Source organism: Eriocheir sinensis, chromosome 12 (genome assembly GCF_024679095.1).
Source record: "Eriocheir sinensis breed Jianghai 21 chromosome 12, ASM2467909v1, whole genome shotgun sequence".
NCBI classification, from domain to species: Eukaryota; Metazoa; Arthropoda; class Malacostraca; order Decapoda; family Varunidae; genus Eriocheir; species Eriocheir sinensis.
The window spans coordinates 23,937,934-23,955,225 of NC_066520.1; the positions used below are offsets into that span (position 1 = coordinate 23,937,934).

The 17,292-nt window shown below is 40.8% G+C and overlaps 3 protein-coding genes across 11 annotated transcripts in view; 2 read left to right on the forward strand and 1 right to left on the reverse strand.

Moving 5' to 3' along the window:
- LOC126997693 (uncharacterized) overlaps window positions 1-1,421 on the forward strand; it is a 17,504-nt gene extending 16,083 nt beyond the window's left edge. For all 3 annotated transcript variants that reach the window (XR_007752284.1, XM_050858919.1, XM_050858920.1), the window contains exon 6: window positions 638-1,421. Coding sequence is in view for 2 of the 3 variants with exons in the window: in XM_050858919.1 (XP_050714876.1) it covers window positions 638-688 (51 nt within the window). In the remaining variant the exon portion in view is untranslated. The remainder of the gene's footprint in view (window positions 1-637) is intronic.
- Window positions 1,083-10,667, reverse strand: LOC126997694 (brain protein I3-like). 7 transcript variants are annotated; one of them, XR_007752288.1, is made up of 5 exons: window positions 10,476-10,666; window positions 9,222-9,351; window positions 8,787-8,980; window positions 8,267-8,450; window positions 1,083-2,734 (listed from the first exon to the last, which is right to left on the reverse strand). XR_007752288.1 is itself a non-coding variant. In XM_050858923.1 (4 exons), exons 2-4 carry the CDS (start codon window positions 9,277-9,279, stop codon window positions 8,319-8,321), a joined length of 384 nt encoding a protein of 127 aa, XP_050714880.1. In that variant the 5' UTR covers window positions 9,280-9,380; window positions 10,476-10,667; the 3' UTR covers window positions 3,211-8,318. The 7 variants fall into 7 exon arrangements, 4 of the variants coding, with proteins under 4 accessions (XP_050714880.1, XP_050714878.1, XP_050714881.1 ...); XR_007752287.1 differs by lacking the exon at window positions 1,083-2,734 and adding an exon at window positions 3,211-4,074; XR_007752286.1 differs by lacking the exon at window positions 1,083-2,734 and adding an exon at window positions 3,211-8,130.
- Window positions 10,668-11,392: 725 nt separating this feature from the next.
- On the forward strand, window positions 11,393-16,673 carry LOC126997696 (THAP domain-containing protein 5-like). Its single transcript, XM_050858925.1, has 3 exons — window positions 11,393-11,829; window positions 13,273-13,389; window positions 13,645-16,673. The coding sequence occupies exons 1-3, from the start codon at window positions 11,622-11,624 to the stop codon at window positions 14,106-14,108; spliced, it is 789 nt and encodes a 262-aa protein (XP_050714882.1). The 5' UTR covers window positions 11,393-11,621; the 3' UTR covers window positions 14,109-16,673.
- Window positions 16,674-17,292: the final 619 nt, after the last annotated feature.

The following is a 17,292-nucleotide window of genomic DNA, read 5'->3' on the forward strand; positions in this document are numbered from 1 at the left end:
CAAAAGAGGTGGCCGAAAGAGAGGTCAATTTCGGGAAGAGAGGTGTCCTATTACCCTTCTCTTGAAATAATAGGGACAATTTACGGCTTCACCCAACCAACGATTTCCTGACGTGGTTCATGTTTTTCTGGTGAGAGATGTTGTGCATAGCTGAGGGTTCTGGGGCAAGATAGGAACAGTTCTTGAGTTTTCTTGCAGTAACGCAGTCTAAATACGCTACCTCCACATTCTATAACATTGAATCAGGTTATCCATCTAATTTTAATACACTGATACCATCCATGTACTGTCATACTGCCTTGGGGTTAGGATATCAGGCACCTTATTTCTCCTTCCTTCAGTGCATTACTTTATATGTCAGGTTGTTGGTATAGTTTGAATACTGATACCATCCATGTACTCTATCATACTGCCTTGGGATTAGGATATCAAGCACCTTATTTCTCCTTCCTTCAGTCCATTACTTTATGTGTCAGGTTGTTGGCATAGTTTGAATACTGATACCATCCATGTACTCTATCATACTGCCTTGGGATTAGGATATCAGGCACCTTATTTCTCATTCCTTTAGTGCATTACTTTATCTGGCAACAACAACAATGTATATATTAATCAATCTCTCTCTCTCTTTCAGCAGACAGCGACGGAGGTTCCAAGTCTTCGGGAGCCAGCGACCGACCTGATTTGAAACCTTATTAGTCAAGAATGAATGTAAATAAACTGCCCTGAAGCCCTGTGCCTCAACCAACACACACACACACACACACACACACATATAGATAGATAGATAAACAGTTTACGAATCACAGAAGAAAGAAAAGGTATCTACACACACACACACACACACGTAGATAGATAGAGATAGATAGATAGATAGACAGTTTACTAATCACAGAAGAGAAGGTAAACACACACACACACACACACACGTACACACACACATACACACACACACACACATACAGATGCAGCAGTGCCAAAGGATCATTACAGTGTGTGTGTGTGTGTGTGTGTGTGTGTGTGTGAACCTATGATATTATTACTGTACTTATCATTATCAAACTGTACTCTCTTTCATGTAATTTTCTTTGTTTTTTTTTATATATATACTGCTATGAATAACTTCCTTTGTGTATGCCTATGTTATTTTCCCTTCTTTCTCTCTTTCTTCATTATCTTCCCATCTTATTTTTTATTTAATTTTCTTTTTTTTCTTTTTTACGGCAATGAACAACGTCTTCCATACACTCACATTATTTTCCTACTTTTATACAATCATTTTTATTCTAATTATTTACTTTTTCGTGTCGCTAAGTCGTCTATTCAATTATAATGTAAAAATGTCAAAGCGCGCACTTCAGACGGTTCCTCTATTCCAGTGCTGCCAACAAGTCACTTTGAAATACATGTCTGTCTTTGAAGTCCTATGTCATTTTTTTATCCTCCCTTCCCTATGGTGATATATATGTAATGACAGACTATAAGCATTAAGGTGTGTAGCTACTGCATTGAGGATAGCTTGACCAGAGAGCAGTAGAGATCTTATGGTGTCAAGTCAGTGTTGTGTTAGTGTTGTCAGGTTATATTGAAGGGAGTAAGGGAATGAGAGGGAAGGAAAGGATAGCGGAGTCAGATGGTATACAACAAAGCCCTCTCCCTGTGTCTTAAGTCCACCTATAGTTTCAATGGGTATGGTACTGCAAGGGGAGAAGTATGAAGGTACCCCATTAATATTTTACCAAGGCATCTTTCTAGCGCTGATGGGTATGGTGCTATCAGGGGTAATGTATGTACCTAGCCTATTATCATTCTCTGGATCACAGTAATTCACATGGTTCTGATATTTGCCACTGGTTGACTGTCACATCAAGACTCTGATGCTGCCTTTCAGTGCCTTAAAACTATATTAACCTGGTAGCTGCAGGGATCATGTTTCTTAAAGGCCCCTCTAAGCGAGAAAGATGAGAAAAAAACATCATTCACGCAGACCATTTCATAATATATTTCAATGCATTTGTGATCAGTTTATGAATCATCTATTTTGGGGGTTTATTTCATGGCAAGAGTTTGGCCCGTCGCTGGTACATTGTAAAGCCACAAATTTGGCCCGTCGCTGCTACATGGTTAACAGTATGGACCAACATCTTACTAAACTGTTCTAAGACTACTGAAAAAGCCTCTTCCATCTATCATTGTGTAAGTTAAGGGCTATTTATTAGAACACACAGTAGAGTACATGGAAGACATCAAAACTTGATCTTCTCTTAGTGTGTTTGGCTTTCTATATAGCAAAGGAGGGGCACTTTCTTAAACCGTTCCAAGACTATTGAGAATGCCTCTTCCATCTATTATTGTGAAAGTTAAGGGCTATATATAAGAGCACAGAGTACATGGAAGACACCAGTAATTGATCTTCTCTAGAGTGTGTTAGTCTTTCTATGTAGCAAAGGAGGGGCACTTTCTTAATCTGTTCTAAGTCTACTGAGAAAGCCTCCTCCATCAACCATTGTGTAAGTTAAGGGCTACATATAAGAACACACAGTAGAGTACATGGAAGACAACAGTAATTGATCTTCTCTAGAGTGTGTTTGTCTTTCTATATAGCAAAGGAAAAGAACTTTCTAAACACAAGAGCCACCTACCAATATTGAAGCAGAAGATATAACCACCAGCATCTCTACTCTGCTGGGTTATCCTGTATTAGCCTTGCAACAACACCCTTCTGGTATGGCATCTGCTGCAAAGAATTGAACACTGGCTTAACCCCTTGACTGCAGATTTCCTACAAGAAGACATCACCAAGCTAAGGGAATGGAACAAAAAGTGGCTGCTACAATTCAATGAAGAAAAATGTGGTCCTGCACCTTGGGAGGGGATATCCAGCATACCAATACCACATGGGAAACACTCCACTATCTACCACAGAGACAAAAAGATACAGGAGTACATGTTATCAGGCTACCAGTGAAGGTGAAATCCGTGCCAATCGCAGCAGACGGGTTAAATCACTGTAGGTTTATTTGAGGTTCACATCCAATGGTTCTTCTTCAGCAAGGATCCCATACTTTGCATATTATAATGAAGGGACAAAAACAAGTGAGCGATCTCCTTGTGTCAGTATAAATAAAAAAATAAATGGACAAAATAACTTAGAATTGACCTATGTGGCAAGTGTCCATCTCTGGGAAAAGGAATAATAAGGCTGTGAGGTAAATTCATCAACAGTTTATTGGGAACATTTCATAGATAGCACTTCGTTTCTTTCCCTTTGCAAAGAAACTAGTATTGGTATTATCGAAATGACCGAGATGCCTGATGGACTGATGTTACCAACCATTCAGAATTCCTCTAGTCTCCACACACTGTACTAGGGAATCATATGGTGCTACAGAGCCTTCCCCTTTGCAAAGAAACTAGTATTGGTATTATCGAAATGACCGAGATGCCTGATGGACTGATGTTGCCACCCATTCAGAATTCCTCTAGTCTCCACACACTGTACTAGGGAATCATATGGTGCTACAGAGCCTTCCCCTTTGCAAAGAAACTAGTATTGGTATTATTGAAAAGACTGAGATGACTGATGTTACCACCCATTCAGAATTCCTCTAGTCTCCACACACTGTACTGGGGAATCAATCACATAACACTGGTACTACTATAATCTATATATCACATAGCTTTATCAACAGTTCAACATGCAATAGACCTCCATAAAATATACTTTCGATATATATATATGCTTCGTTTATGATATATATTAACCTCACCGTCCATATAGTATTCATAAGCTATATAAAACTTCAACATTTGACGGTAAAATAGATATACAGTCAAGCCTCGATTTACGTGTTTAATTCGTTCGAGAATTTTGCTCGCACACCAAAACACTCGTTAACCAAAACGAAAATCTGTGTAAAAAAATCAATGTTCAAGCTACTATACTAACCTTGGAAATATCTGAGCTTCTAACATATTCCTGCACCCTTTCCTTCCTTCCTTCCTAGAGTAAGCTTATAGTATAGGTGGTTCTTCTTCCCTATTCTTGTCTTTCTATTCAATGTTTTCTGGCATCTGTTGGAAGAGGAGAAATCAATCAGTGTGTGTGTTATCAAAATCTACAGAACCATCCTTTGAAATATCTGAGCTTAGCTTCTAACATATTCCTGTACCCTTTCCCTCCTTCCTTCCTTCCTAGAGTAGAAGCTTATAGTATAGTATAGGTGGTTCTTTTTTCCTTATTCCTGTCTTTCTATTCAATGTTTTCTGGTGTCTGTTAGAGGAGAAAAATTCAAGTCGTCAATGTGTCAAATCTAAAGAACCACAAAACTCAACCCTACTTCTTATGTTGCGACTGGAAGAGAAGAATTAAAGTTATCAGTGTGTTGAATCAAATATAAAACCACATGACATCTCTACTACTTCTGCTGCTGTTGAAAGAAGAATTTACGTGACCAGTGTGTCGAATCAAAGTCCACAAAACCACAAAACTTAAAATCATAAACAAAAGAATCCTTAGTTTCATCACATCCTTACTCAAGGCTTCAGCTGCTTCCTGCTTCTTCTAACTAACACAGGAGGAATCAGTGCATCACAATCAAATGGAAAATATCATAAGTATAACTACAAGAAACCAAATTTAGCTCATCACAAAGGAAACATTCCACAGTATAGCTTAACCCCTTGACTGCGGATTTCCTACAAGAAGACATCACCAAGCTACAGGAGTGGAACAAAAAGAGGCTGCTACAATTCAATGAAGAAAAATGTAAAGTCCTGCACCTTGGGAGGGGATATCCAGCATAGCAATACCACATGGGAAACACTCCACTATCCACCACAGAGGCAGAGAAAGACCTGGGAGTACATGTTACCAGGCTACCAGAGAAGGCGAAATCCATGCCAATCGCAGCAGACCTGGTAGCACATAAACCAATCCTCTTGCCCACTACAGAGAGACAGACCACTTAGCACAAGTTCCATTTAATAATGCTGACTTCTTTGGTACGTATGTCGGGTTGAATAGGGAGTCTGCTATGCTCCCCATGTTAGAATTAGCACAACATGGCATTAGTTATCATGTGTATAGTATGACATGTGCCTGACCTAACATGCCACACCCATTCTAATACTGCTAAATAAAGTACTGTGAAGAATATGATGTTTAATCGCAACAAAAATCAGTAACTCCTGCCAATAAGAAATTAACATAAGGCATTAGTGATCATGTATGTGGTGGGACATGTGCCTGACCCAACATGCCATGCCAATTCTAATAATGCTAGAAAAATTAAATACTGTGAAGAATAGAATGTTTAATCGTGACAAAAATCAATAATGGCTGCCAATAAGCTTTGTGTTAGTGATCATGTATGTGGTGTGACATGTTACATTTCAGGCACGGCACATCACAGATTCTAATACTGCCAGAAAAATAATACAGTTGTCCCTCAAATAATACGGTTTGCAATAGTTCAGTTTTGGTTTTATGTGGATTTTCAGAGAAGATTTTTTTAGGATTTTTAAATTTCCCGACAAGCAGGAAATTTAAAAATCCAAAAAAGTTCTTCTATGACAATCCGTATAAAGCCGAAACCGAACTATTGGAAACCGTACTATTTGAGGTACGACTGTATACTGTGAAGAATAGGTTGTTTAATCAAGACAAAATTATCAATATCTGCTGCCGATACGCTTTGAAAATAAGGTGTTAGTGATCATGTGTGCGTGTGGTGTGACATTTTACTAGCTAAGGCACATCAAACACTCATTTTAATACTGCAAAATAAAATACTGTGAAAAATATGATGTTTAATCAAGACAAAATTATTAACAACTGCTGCTAATAAGCTCTGAGTATAAAACTAATAGAAAATCAAGCTGGTGCTGCCGATAAAACTTACTTTAATCATGTCTTGCAACTTAGGACACAAGAGCCTTGGAAGCTTATCATCACTTTTTTCTGCACGAATTAAATGCAAACATCCTTTAAATATATTTCATCGATCCTGATACTGCTAAATATATATGTAATGCCAATCCTTATGTAATGAAAGTGAATATAAACATATTAATATATAAACACTTCTGCCTTAAACAATATATATACTATTCTGCCTTAAGAACCCCTTGACTGTGGATTTCCTACAAGAAGACATCACCAAGATACAGGAATGGAACAAAAAGTGGCTGCTACAATTCAATGAAGAAAAATGTAAAGTCCTGCACCTTGGGAGGGGATATCCAGCATACCAATACCACATGGGAAACACTCCACTATCCACCACAGAGGCAGAGAAAGACCTGGGAGCACACGCATGATACCAGGCTACCAGTGAAGGCGAAATCCGTGCCTATCGCAGCAGACGGGTTAAGTCAAGAGACGTGTATCGGAGCAAGAAGTAAGATGCAAAAATTATTATAAAGTCTCTCCTCTCTCTTTAACATTTCTAAACTGACAGGAAACTATGAATGTGCCTCACACACACAACTGAGAAACCAATGATCCTTTACCCATAGCACTGTGCTCTTAAAGAATTAATACCTTTGACATAGACCAATTCTCAACTAAGCATATAGGAATGTGTCTGGACGTTGCATTACCTCGTACATACTCTTACACACTAGTTATACCTTCTCATATAATCTAGACCATATAGCATCTACACTCTGATATACTTTCCTGCTAATTTCTCCACATTAAGACACTGATATATACACTGTAGTATGCACAAGATAAAGAGTACAACATGCCCAGAGAATATCACAACAAATAACCTTAACTACGACATTACAAAATATAATAACACCAATCCTCCCTGGCAAATAGTTTGATATGCATTTCTGTTGTCAGTGTAAGGCATTGGTGGTGGTGGTGGTTGATGTATGTAAAGAGGTTCTTGTATGAAAGGAGAGCATTACCGAAGCTTTCTGATCCCTTTCTGAACAAACGTAATCTAATCCCTTCTGAGCCCACCAAGATCTTACTCATTCTAATCCCACTCATTACAAGCGTTCAAATCCCTTTATGGGCATACCTAGATCTAAAGAGTCATTCTAATCCCTTTCCGAGCATACCAAACCCTCTAACCTTATACAGAAGGACGGCAAGACTTAAGCAATGAGTCTAATCCCTTTCTGATCCCACTCATTAAACCAAGCTTCCATATCCATTTCTGAGCATACCCAAATCTTAAAGAGTCATTCTAATCCCTTTCCGAGCACACCAAAACCCCTTATAAGCAGTGGTGCAATACGTGGTCTAACCCTTCATACTTCTCTCAGGGTTAAGTGATGTTAGTATACCAAGTCACTAACCATACCTATACAGAAGGATGGCAAGACTTAAGCAATGGTTCTAATCCCTTTCCGAGAACACCAAGACCTTACAGACAGTGGTGCAATACATGGCCTAACCCTTCGTACTTCTCTCAGGGTTAAGCGATGCAAGTATACCAAGTCACTAACCATGCCTATACAGAAAACATGCCTATACAGAGGGATGGCAAGACTTAGGCAATGGTTCTAATCCCTTTCTGAGAGCACCACAACCTTACATACACTGGTGCCTTATGTGGTCCAGTATTACCTCTCTCAAGATTACGTGACGCTGGTAATAAGGAAATCATATATACCTTTCAGTGCATTGCAAACTATACCACTTATACTGCTAATAAGTCCCCAAGCTGTGCGCCACTAGAGTTGAGCCAAGCACCTGTTCAACCCAATAACTAAAGGAATAATAATACTATGACCAAAAAGCAGTGTCTGAAAAAGCAAGGAGGAAACATAAGTGCAACCTCACCTATAAAACATTGTGCAAAAACGATGTGTATGTGTATTTATAAATGTGTGTGTGTGTGTGTGTGTGTGTGTGTGTGTGTGTGTGTGTGTGTGTGTGTGTGTATTCACCAAAGTACTACAAACCTAATTATATATCGAAATCATCTTTAAAAAACACAAAGGAGAATCATTATTACCAGCTTGGGTTATGCACTTCACATATATATTCTCTTTTAATATATTTTGATCATCCCTGCTTCTTTACTTTATATGGAGGCCCTGCAATCAACATATAATCAGGAGCACAAGAGGGATGGAGGAATGGCCCACAACCAGACCATATATCACCTTGACACAAGCCTGAGATGGAAGGAGGAGGACAGGGGGTAGGGACACAAGCCTAGGTGAAACAGGCCCTGTAATCGACACATAACCTGGGGCATAAGAGGGGTGGAGGAGGGCCCACAACCAGACCATATATCACCTTGACACAAGCCTGGGATGGAAGGAGGAGGACAGGGGGTGGGGACACAAGCCTAGGTGAAACAGGCCCCACAGTTGCTACAGCGCCGCTCTCTCATGGCCAGGCAGCAGAGGATACCAATGGGGAAGAACCAGAAGGCACAGCAGAGGCCAGCCAGAGTGAAGTCCTCGCTGAGCACGCCCACCTGAGGAAGATAAGGGAACTCAGTACATGTAACCTCTACACAGATACACAAGTGAATACCCAAGTTTATTATGGAGTCCTGAACAGTTACTACAATCTCAGACAAAAATAACCTACCCTATGCTTTACAATTGGCTTTAGTTCTTGGAAAAGCAATGGTGAAGCAAAACTATGGCAATACTAAAACCCATTACCTGTACAAATATGATAAAACTATGGCATAACTAAAACATTTCTCCACCACACCAATGCTAAGAGTGCTATATAAAGAGACCTGTATATAACAAAACTAAGGCATAACTAAACACCTCTACACCACCACCAGCCTGTCACTCACCCTGCAGGCCGGACACCCGCCCACCACAATCACATCAGCTGCGCGGTTCACCACCACGGGGACGGTGCCATAGGAGGGTTGCTGAGAGGTGATGATGGTAGTGCTGCCGGTGTTGGAGGGGTACACTGTGGCCGTGGTGAACCCTATAGGGGCCGTTGGTGGTGCAGGATGCTGGTATGGGGGCGGAGGACCCACTGGGGGCACGAGGGAATGGGTTAGGAATGGTGAGAGGAAATGGATTAATGACACTACATATACAAAGCAAGGGGTCAGAGATGGCTTGTATGACATGTATTAATAAAAACTTTATGACTTCCTGGGTGGGGGCGGTTGATACAAGTGAATATACACGAACAAGATATCAATACGTCAATAAAACTTATATTTACCAGTGAATCTTATCTAAAAGCATATAATAAAGACTTTATGACTTACTGGGTGGGGGTGGAGGTGGGTGTGGCAGCTGTGTGTAAGGGGGTGGTTTCGCAGACATCTTGCTGGTATTTCCTCACTGGTATTTCACCCTTGCTCTTTCTGGTATATGTCACGTTTCCTCTCTGATCACCTGTTGAAGGAGCGGTTGGGTTGACTGAGCTAAAGAAAACACAGGAATATTGCTACATAACCACCTGACAATTTCTTAATGTGTAATACAACTCACCAATAAGGTTCACAATAAGTTCCACGGGTTTCCTAATGATCTAACTAGGTCCTGTTGCCCGCCTCCACTGTTATCTGTTGTATGTGATTGTCATAAGCCGAGTGGCCAGGCTGGGATGTGAACCCGAGCCTGCAGAACGACAAAGGGGAGGAATTTCTTCGATGCCAGACCGGTGACCAAATGGAACAATCTCCCCTCCAGTGTTGTAGAGAGGCCCATCGTGAACTCTATCAAAAATAGGTATGACAAACTGGAGGCAGAATCACTGAGAAGAGGCACCCTTATGAGTTATTTAGCTCCGTAGCCTCTCAACCATCACTAGGGTAAGTTTCGAAGGTAGGCGTGATAGCCACTGCACCACGGAACCGCCAAAATTACATCACATTCTCTGGCATTTCACACTTTCTCTGAGTCACTGGTATATGTCACGTTTCCTGTCTGATTACTGCTTGCCTGGGCTGTTGAAGAAGTGGTTGGCTTTCTGGGCTAACAAAAAACATGGCCAATAATTCATATACTTAACCTCCTGCTGGGTCATAAAACTACCCCTTGAAATACATACACGTAACCACCAGCTGGGTCATAAAACTACCCCTGGAAATACATACACGTAACCACCTGGGTCATAAAACTACCCCTGGAAATACATACGTTGCCACCTGCTGGGTCATAAAACTACCCCTGGAAATACATACACGTAACCACCACCTGGGTCATAAAACTACCCCTGGAAATACATACACGTAACCATCTGGGTCATAAAACTACCCCTGGAAATATACACGTAACCACCTGCTGGGTCATAAAACTACCCCTGGAAATACATAAAACTCCTATGAAAGCCTTGTCAAATGTATGCTTCTTAGGTTCAGGGTACAGAAGAAAGGTCAAACTACCACTAAGGTCACTAAACTACCCTAGGAAAGGCCCAAAACACCTATAAAAGCCTTGTCAAATAATGACCTGTCAATCCCCTGTTAACCAAAACACCCAACTACGTCACCTGAGATTTTCCTACTTATATTCACCTTATTTAACTGCTCCAGGTGACTTGCCGCGGCCAGGTGACGGTGTGAACAGGTAGTTAGATGTTTAATAAAGGAGCCAGGTGGTGTGAGGAGTCCGGGGAAGCAATGGTGTAAGAAGCACGAGGAAAAATGTGAATCTAGTCAAGTCATGTGATTGTGAGTCCGAGGAGAGATGCCATTGCCAGCTGATAGCCATGCCAGTGTTGCCACCTAAGGAATATATACTAGCAATAATAGTAATAGTAACAATAGCTAATAGTAATAGTAATAGTAGGTGTAATAGTAAAGTTATAATATGATAATGAAGCTAATACATAGTGATTAGTAGTTTTAATTCACCCATATGCCCTTATAGTAAACCGTATACAATAAAAAGAAAGATAGCAATGACAAGTAATAGTAATAATAGTAACAGAATAGTAGGTGTGATACTAGTTATAATATGATGTTGATAGTGATATATATTGATTAGTAGTTTAATTCACCCATAATGTCGCTCTGTCCCTGGGGGGGGTTGGGCATGTTCTCTCCTCCTCCCTTGTTGTTTACCTGCAACAATAAACTATCAATCAATCAATCAATCATATGCCCTTAATTAATAACATGCAAGCTATATAACAAGTGGGTGTGATAGTAGTTACAATATGATGATGATAGTAATTTATAGTGATTACGCCCATTATAGGCAGAAAAGAGGATTAGGAGGAGGAAGAGAACCCATAACACATAAAAAATAGCTCTTTACAGGTCACAAGAAGAAGAGGAAGAAGAGGCGATATGTCAAATTTATTGTGTATTATAGCAGAGATAAATAGTCTAACGCCATTGTAAACTTAGTGTGTGAATAATAGGCAGAATAAAGGAGAAAGAGGACCCATAACAGATACAAACTAGCTCTATACAGGTCAAAAGAAGAGGAGGAGGAGGAGGAAGAGGTGATACAGGTCAAAAGAAGAGGAAGAAGTGTAGCGGGATTGAGGGAAAGCGGCGTCTGTGTCCCTTGCCTAATAAACTAACGGAAGGGAGGTGAAACAAGCTCTCAGTACACCATTAAACCCACAACCAAGGCCATTGACAACCCCAGCAAGCCCGTAAAGCGACCCTGTCTCCCGTGTAGTGCCCTAAACCGCGTGTAAAGGCGAGAAAATGCCCAAGAACTGTGCCGCGGTGGGCTGTACCAACCACAACATGATGGCCCATAAGAAACTTTCCTTCTGCATCTTCCCCAATAAGAAGAAGCAGCCTGAGAGGTGGAGGAAGTGGGTCAAGGCTCTCAATAGGGTCAACCACGATGGGAGTGACTGGCAGCCGGGAGGGAAATACGTGTACCTCTGCTCCGAGCACTTCATGACAGGTATGGAACGTGTCCTAATCCTGTTTTGGGCTATTGGGGTTTTGGGGCATCAGTGTGGGGGGTATTAGTGGGCGTTCCCCAAGTATGGAGGGGTCAGGTCACCGCTTGAAGGGGTTAGGTTGCTGGCCCACCTCTACTTGTAAGGGGGTGTGGCCCGTGACAGGAAGGGAAGGGTCATGATTTCACTTCCTTTCTCCTCCTTTCTTTCCTTCCTTTTCTCCCCCCTCCCCCCACACACACATATCGCTATTCTCACAGTTTGACATATATTGAAAATCTCTCCCATAGTGTTTTAAGAGATTTTAAGGTTAGAAGAAGTGTGTGTAATATAGTTTTTAATGATTTCTCTTCCTTTCTTTCCTTCCTTTTTCTCCCCCCTCCCCCCACACACACATATCGCTATTCTCACAGTTTGACATATATTGAAAATCTCTCCTAGAGTGTTTTAAGAGATTTTAAGGTTAGGAGAAGTGTGTGTAATATAGTTTTTAATGATTTCTCTTCCTTTCTTTTCCTTCCTTTCCTCCCCCCTCCCCCCACACACACATATCGCTATTCTCACAGTTTGACATATATTGAAAATCTCTCCTAGAGTGTTTTAAGAGATTTTAAGGTTAGGAGAAGTGTGTGTAATATAGTTTTTAATGATTTCTCTTCCTTTCTTTCCTTCCTTTTTCTCCCCCCTCCCCCCACACACACATATTGCTATTCTCACACTTGGTTTGACATATATTGAAAATCTCTCCCATAGTGTTTTAAGAGATTTTAAGGTTAGGAGAAGTGTGTGTAATATAGTTTTTAATGATTTCTCTTCCTTTCTTTTCCTTCCTTTTCTCCCTCCTCCCCCCACACACACATATCGCTATTCTCACAGTTTGACATATATTGAAAATCTCTCCCATAGTGTTTTAAGAGATTTTAAGGTTAGGAGAAATGTGTGTTCTCACAGTTTGACATATATTGAAAATCTCTCCCATAGTGTTTTAAGACTCTCCCCCCTCCCACCACACACACATATCGCTATTCTCACACTTGGTTTGATATATATTGAAAATCTCCCATAGTGTTTTAAGAGATTTTAAGGTTAGGAGAAATGTGTGTTCTCACAGTTTGACATATATTGAAAATCTCTCCCATAGTGTTTTAAGAATCTCCCCCCTCCCACCACACACACATATCGCTATTCTCACACTTGGTTTGATATATATTGAAAATCTCTCACATAGTGTTTTAAGAGATTTTAAGGTTAGGAGAAGTGTGTGTAATATAGTTCTTAATGATTTCTCTTCCTTTCTTTCCTTCCTTTTCTCCCTCCTCCCCCCACACACACATATCACCATTTTCACACTTGTTTTGATCTTGAAAATCTCTCCTATAGTGTTTCAGGAGGTTGGAAGGTTAGAAGTGTGTGTAATATAGATTTTCAACATTTCTCTTTTCCAGGGAAGCCGAGTCCAGACCCTGACCACCCAGACTACCTGCCCACAGTCTTCAAAAACAGACCCAATGATTCCACCAGCAGCAGAAAGATCTTGAGGCTGGACAGACCCTACGGTGAAGGTGCGCCGAGCTCCAGTTATTTGCCATTATTTGATATCTTGTTTTCTGCACTCCCTTCCTGTTTGTTGCAATATATTTTCATTTTTGTTGTAATTTTCAATCTATATAACTTTTCATTAATTTCTTGTTCTTTGCATTCTCTCTCTGGTCAGTTGCAACACTAGAAATTTTCTTCAATTTTTTATTATTGTTATTTTTCAATGGGTCACAGTTTTCTTTTAAGTACAGGCAACTCAAGTTTCTCCTCTTCCTCAGACACATCAGGCAAGTTCTCTCCGCCCTCCTCCTCATCCTCCTCCTCCTCCTCCGGGCTCCAGAGCAAGATTCTGACCACTGACCCGCCTCACCTGATACTGACGGAGCCCTCCAGCAAGGGGTCAGGCTATAGCCAGGGCTCCACCATAATAAACTACAACAACCACCGATTCAGACCCACCTTCAACAATTACAACAACAACAACAACTTTAGCAGCAGCATCAGCAATAACAACAATAGAACTATGATGTACGAAATGGTGGACAGCTTGAAGGGCAACAAGGTGGACCTCAAGAGGAAGGTGGAAGGGTTTGAGCGGCAGCTGGCGGTGTCCAGGTATGAGTCCAGCAAGTGCATGAGGATGGACGAAGACAACTGGATCCACTTCACCGGCCTGGACTCAATCATCTTCCAGACGTTCTGCACGCTGATCATTGCTCAGCTCTTTAGTAGTGAAAAGTGAAGGCTGGGAGGCTGGCAGGTCTTTGTCTTTCTCTTCAGGATTATAAGTCTCAGAGTAAAGAAATTATATTTCTATGAGCAATCACTGTGTAAAGGTTAATGACGGTACTTGTACATGATCAGCAGTAAAGATGGTACATAATAACTGTACATAGGTAGTGCGTAGGAATTTCTGATCTATAATACTGTACATAGATAAAGTACAAACGGTGTGTAAAAAGTTAGCCTCATGCTGCGACATAGAGTAGGTAGAGCCAGTTATGTAGTATGAGAAGTCTTCACTTGTTCCCCAAGGGTTGCTTCCAATACTCAGTGCTGACACACACACCATATTGGTGCATTCTAAATAATGTTCAAACTCCACACATGCACATTGTGCTGATGTGCTTGTGTGTGGAACACAAATAATAAATGAAAAGTCACATTCCCTTAGGTTAGATCTGATTCCTTAAGGAAATATTTTATTACCTCTGTCGGGAGAGGCTGGCTGGGAAGTTGCAGGGCTGGGGTGCCTGTCACACAGAATCAACACTTACAAGGGGAGCGGGCCGGCCAGGCACTATTGGGATAAAGCAATATTTTAAGAGTGATGGCTGGCTGCTGCCACTCTTACCTCTCAAGCTGCCATTGAGAAAGATCACCAGTTAAAAATGTAAAATTTTGCCGAAATGTTTTTAGATCCATGTACCGCACACACTTGTGTACCTGGCAATCACTTGCAGGCCCTGCTGCCCCTAGGGTCAGGCCCTCGGTGAGTGCACAGTCCAGTCACAGGAACAGAGGTCACTGCCACCAAATTCTCCACTTATTAAGACTATTTTCATCAGTATGATTTGTGCTCAAGAATCACATGAGACCAGTGAGAATAATGCATTGTTATCAGTACTAGTAAAGCTCTTCTTGCCTGCTTGCTCTCCCTGTGAAGGAATCACAACTATGGTTTATGCATAATGCAGATTTTAAGCAAAATCAAAAGTACAAGTTAACATTTCTGAACCATTCTCATCAGGGAAGGGCTTCCATTTTGTCAAACAGATGGAAGTCAAGAACCTCAAACTGTCTTCAAGGGTCATTTGTCTTGCACATGTAACAGATGTCCGCCTCAGCCAGCAGCTCCCTTCACACACACGTGTTGTACATATCAAACAGTTGTCACAAATGTGTCCTTTGTGTATATATTGTCCTGTAGACCATAGCAGTGGTGATGTGAATCCCACTGGTGATATAGTGAAGAGTAGCTCCCAAGCAGAACCATTACTGTGTGTGTACCTGTGGAAACAACTGGGTTTTCTAGGGTATGTTTGTGCAATATCAAAGAGGGGACCATTCCTGTGTACAGTTTCAAATGGAGATCCAGCAACAACTAGGCAGAAAACTTGGCAAATAAAATCAAACCTCTTTCTAAATATGCATAACTTCCTTTGTTTTTGCATATTTTAATAGGCAGAGGACGATGCCCTTTATACTCAATGTCTGTAACCAATTTCCACTTGATGCCATGGTATAACTTTTTTTGTCTCTCTTACTCTTAATTAACTACAACCTCACCAAACTAATAGTGACCAAAAACTTTCTGGGAGTACTTTCACTAAGGTCATGATCTTATTTGCACTCCACTACAGCCGAGGTCTAAGAAGTTACACCATTTCTCTCTCTTTTTCTACCTGTAAATCTTCGTCAATCTTCTTTCTTGATCTGTTTCTCTCCTCATCTCAACATCAATAACTTTTTTATTCTATGTTTCTGTCTATCTATGTTTCCTTCTCTTCCTCTTTCTCCACTTCTCAATCTCCTCATCTCAACATCACTATCTTTTTATTATTCTATGTGTCTGTCTATCTATCTATATTTACTTATCCTCTTCCTCTCTCTCTTTATCTCTCACTATGGCTTTGAGGTAGATTATTTACAGTACTTTTGCTAAGGCCATTGTGTCTACTTCTGTCTCTACCTATCTATCTATTCCTCTTTCTCTCTCTCTCTACTTCTCCTCTTTCTCAGCATCACTATGGCTTTGAGGTAAACTTCTTGGAATACTTTCACTATGGCCATTACCTTCATTGCACTTCACAACACAAGTTAACAAGCCACGTCATTTTTCTTATAAGTTCAAGGTTCACTGTGGGCTTGGGAAGTGGACCGCACTTGACCACATTCTCACTTAACGTCAGTTTGTCACAACAACAACGCTTTAGCATAAACATTTGGGGTGGAAGCGCTTGCTCAACCCTCACGCTTTTTGGAGACGGGAGTAAGGGCAGTATGTGTGTGTGTGTGTGTGTGTGTGTGTGTGTCCAGTGCCAATTTATTCTATTACTAATTAGTCCCTTTATTTTTGGTGCAATTCTCAAATGATTATGATATACTAAATGGAATGGTGGCAATGTGTGTGTGTGTGTGTGTGTGTATGGGTGCGTCCACTTCCAGATTCACGTGCAGAGGCAAATATCACGGTTCCAGACTTGTGACTGGGCCATGTATTAATAATTGTATATATAGTTCTCTGTAACATAGTAGTCACCTCTGTTCTACCATGTACAAACAATGTATTTTTCTTATTCCAGTAGATATCTGGTTTCATTTCCGTCCCTCACAGTGTCGGCTTATGGAACGAATGTGAAGTGTGGAATAAATATGAAACCAAAGAAAAAATGTTGCCTAATACTGCATGTTATGACTATAGAAAATGTGTATCAAGACTATGGAAAGCTAAGGTAAGTGTCATTAAGTATAGAGAGCCTTCAATATTCTGAGTCTGTGGCATAAGTGTGAGCTCAAAGCCAAAAAATACAACCTACTGCATGTTAAGGAATCTAGAAAATGACTCAAGAATAAGGTAAAGTTTGGCCAAGTAGATTCCTCAAATAATACTGCCAGTTAAAAGTAAAGTCCCATAACTCACCTATGGTCCTGTGGTGGCAGATTCCTCCTTCCTATACTCAAGAACCTGGAGGTCAACTATGCTATCCAGGCTGCAGAAGTTTACCTCTCACTTTATGGAATGAGTATGCAGCTAACAGTGAAGTCTTGTAACTCACCTCCTTCCTTTTCCTATGGTCCCAGGCTGGCAGACTCTTTGCTATCCAGGCTGCAGAAGTTTACCTCTCACTTTATGGAATGAGTATGCAGCTAACAGTGAAGTCTTATAACTCACCTCCTTCCCTGCTCTATGGTCCTGTGGTGGC

Coding starts and splice junctions, on each gene's coding strand:
- LOC126997694 (XM_050858923.1), bottom strand. CDS start 9,279: ATGTCTGCGAAACCACCCCCTTACACACAGCTGCCACACCCACCTCCA. Junction 8,981..9,221: donor CCCACCTCCACCCCCACCCA/GTAAGTCATAAA, acceptor TCGTGCCCCCAG/TGGGTCCTCCGCCCCCATAC. Junction 8,451..8,786: donor GCGGGTGTCCGGCCTGCAGG/GTGAGTGACAGG, acceptor TATCTTCCTCAG/GTGGGCGTGCTCAGCGAGGA.
- LOC126997696 (XM_050858925.1), top strand. CDS start 11,622: ATGCCCAAGAACTGTGCCGCGGTGGGCTGTACCAACCACAACATGATG. Junction 11,830..13,272: donor CTCCGAGCACTTCATGACAG/GTATGGAACGTG, acceptor TCTCTTTTCCAG/GGAAGCCGAGTCCAGACCCT. Junction 13,390..13,644: donor GGACAGACCCTACGGTGAAG/GTGCGCCGAGCT, acceptor CCTCTTCCTCAG/ACACATCAGGCAAGTTCTCT.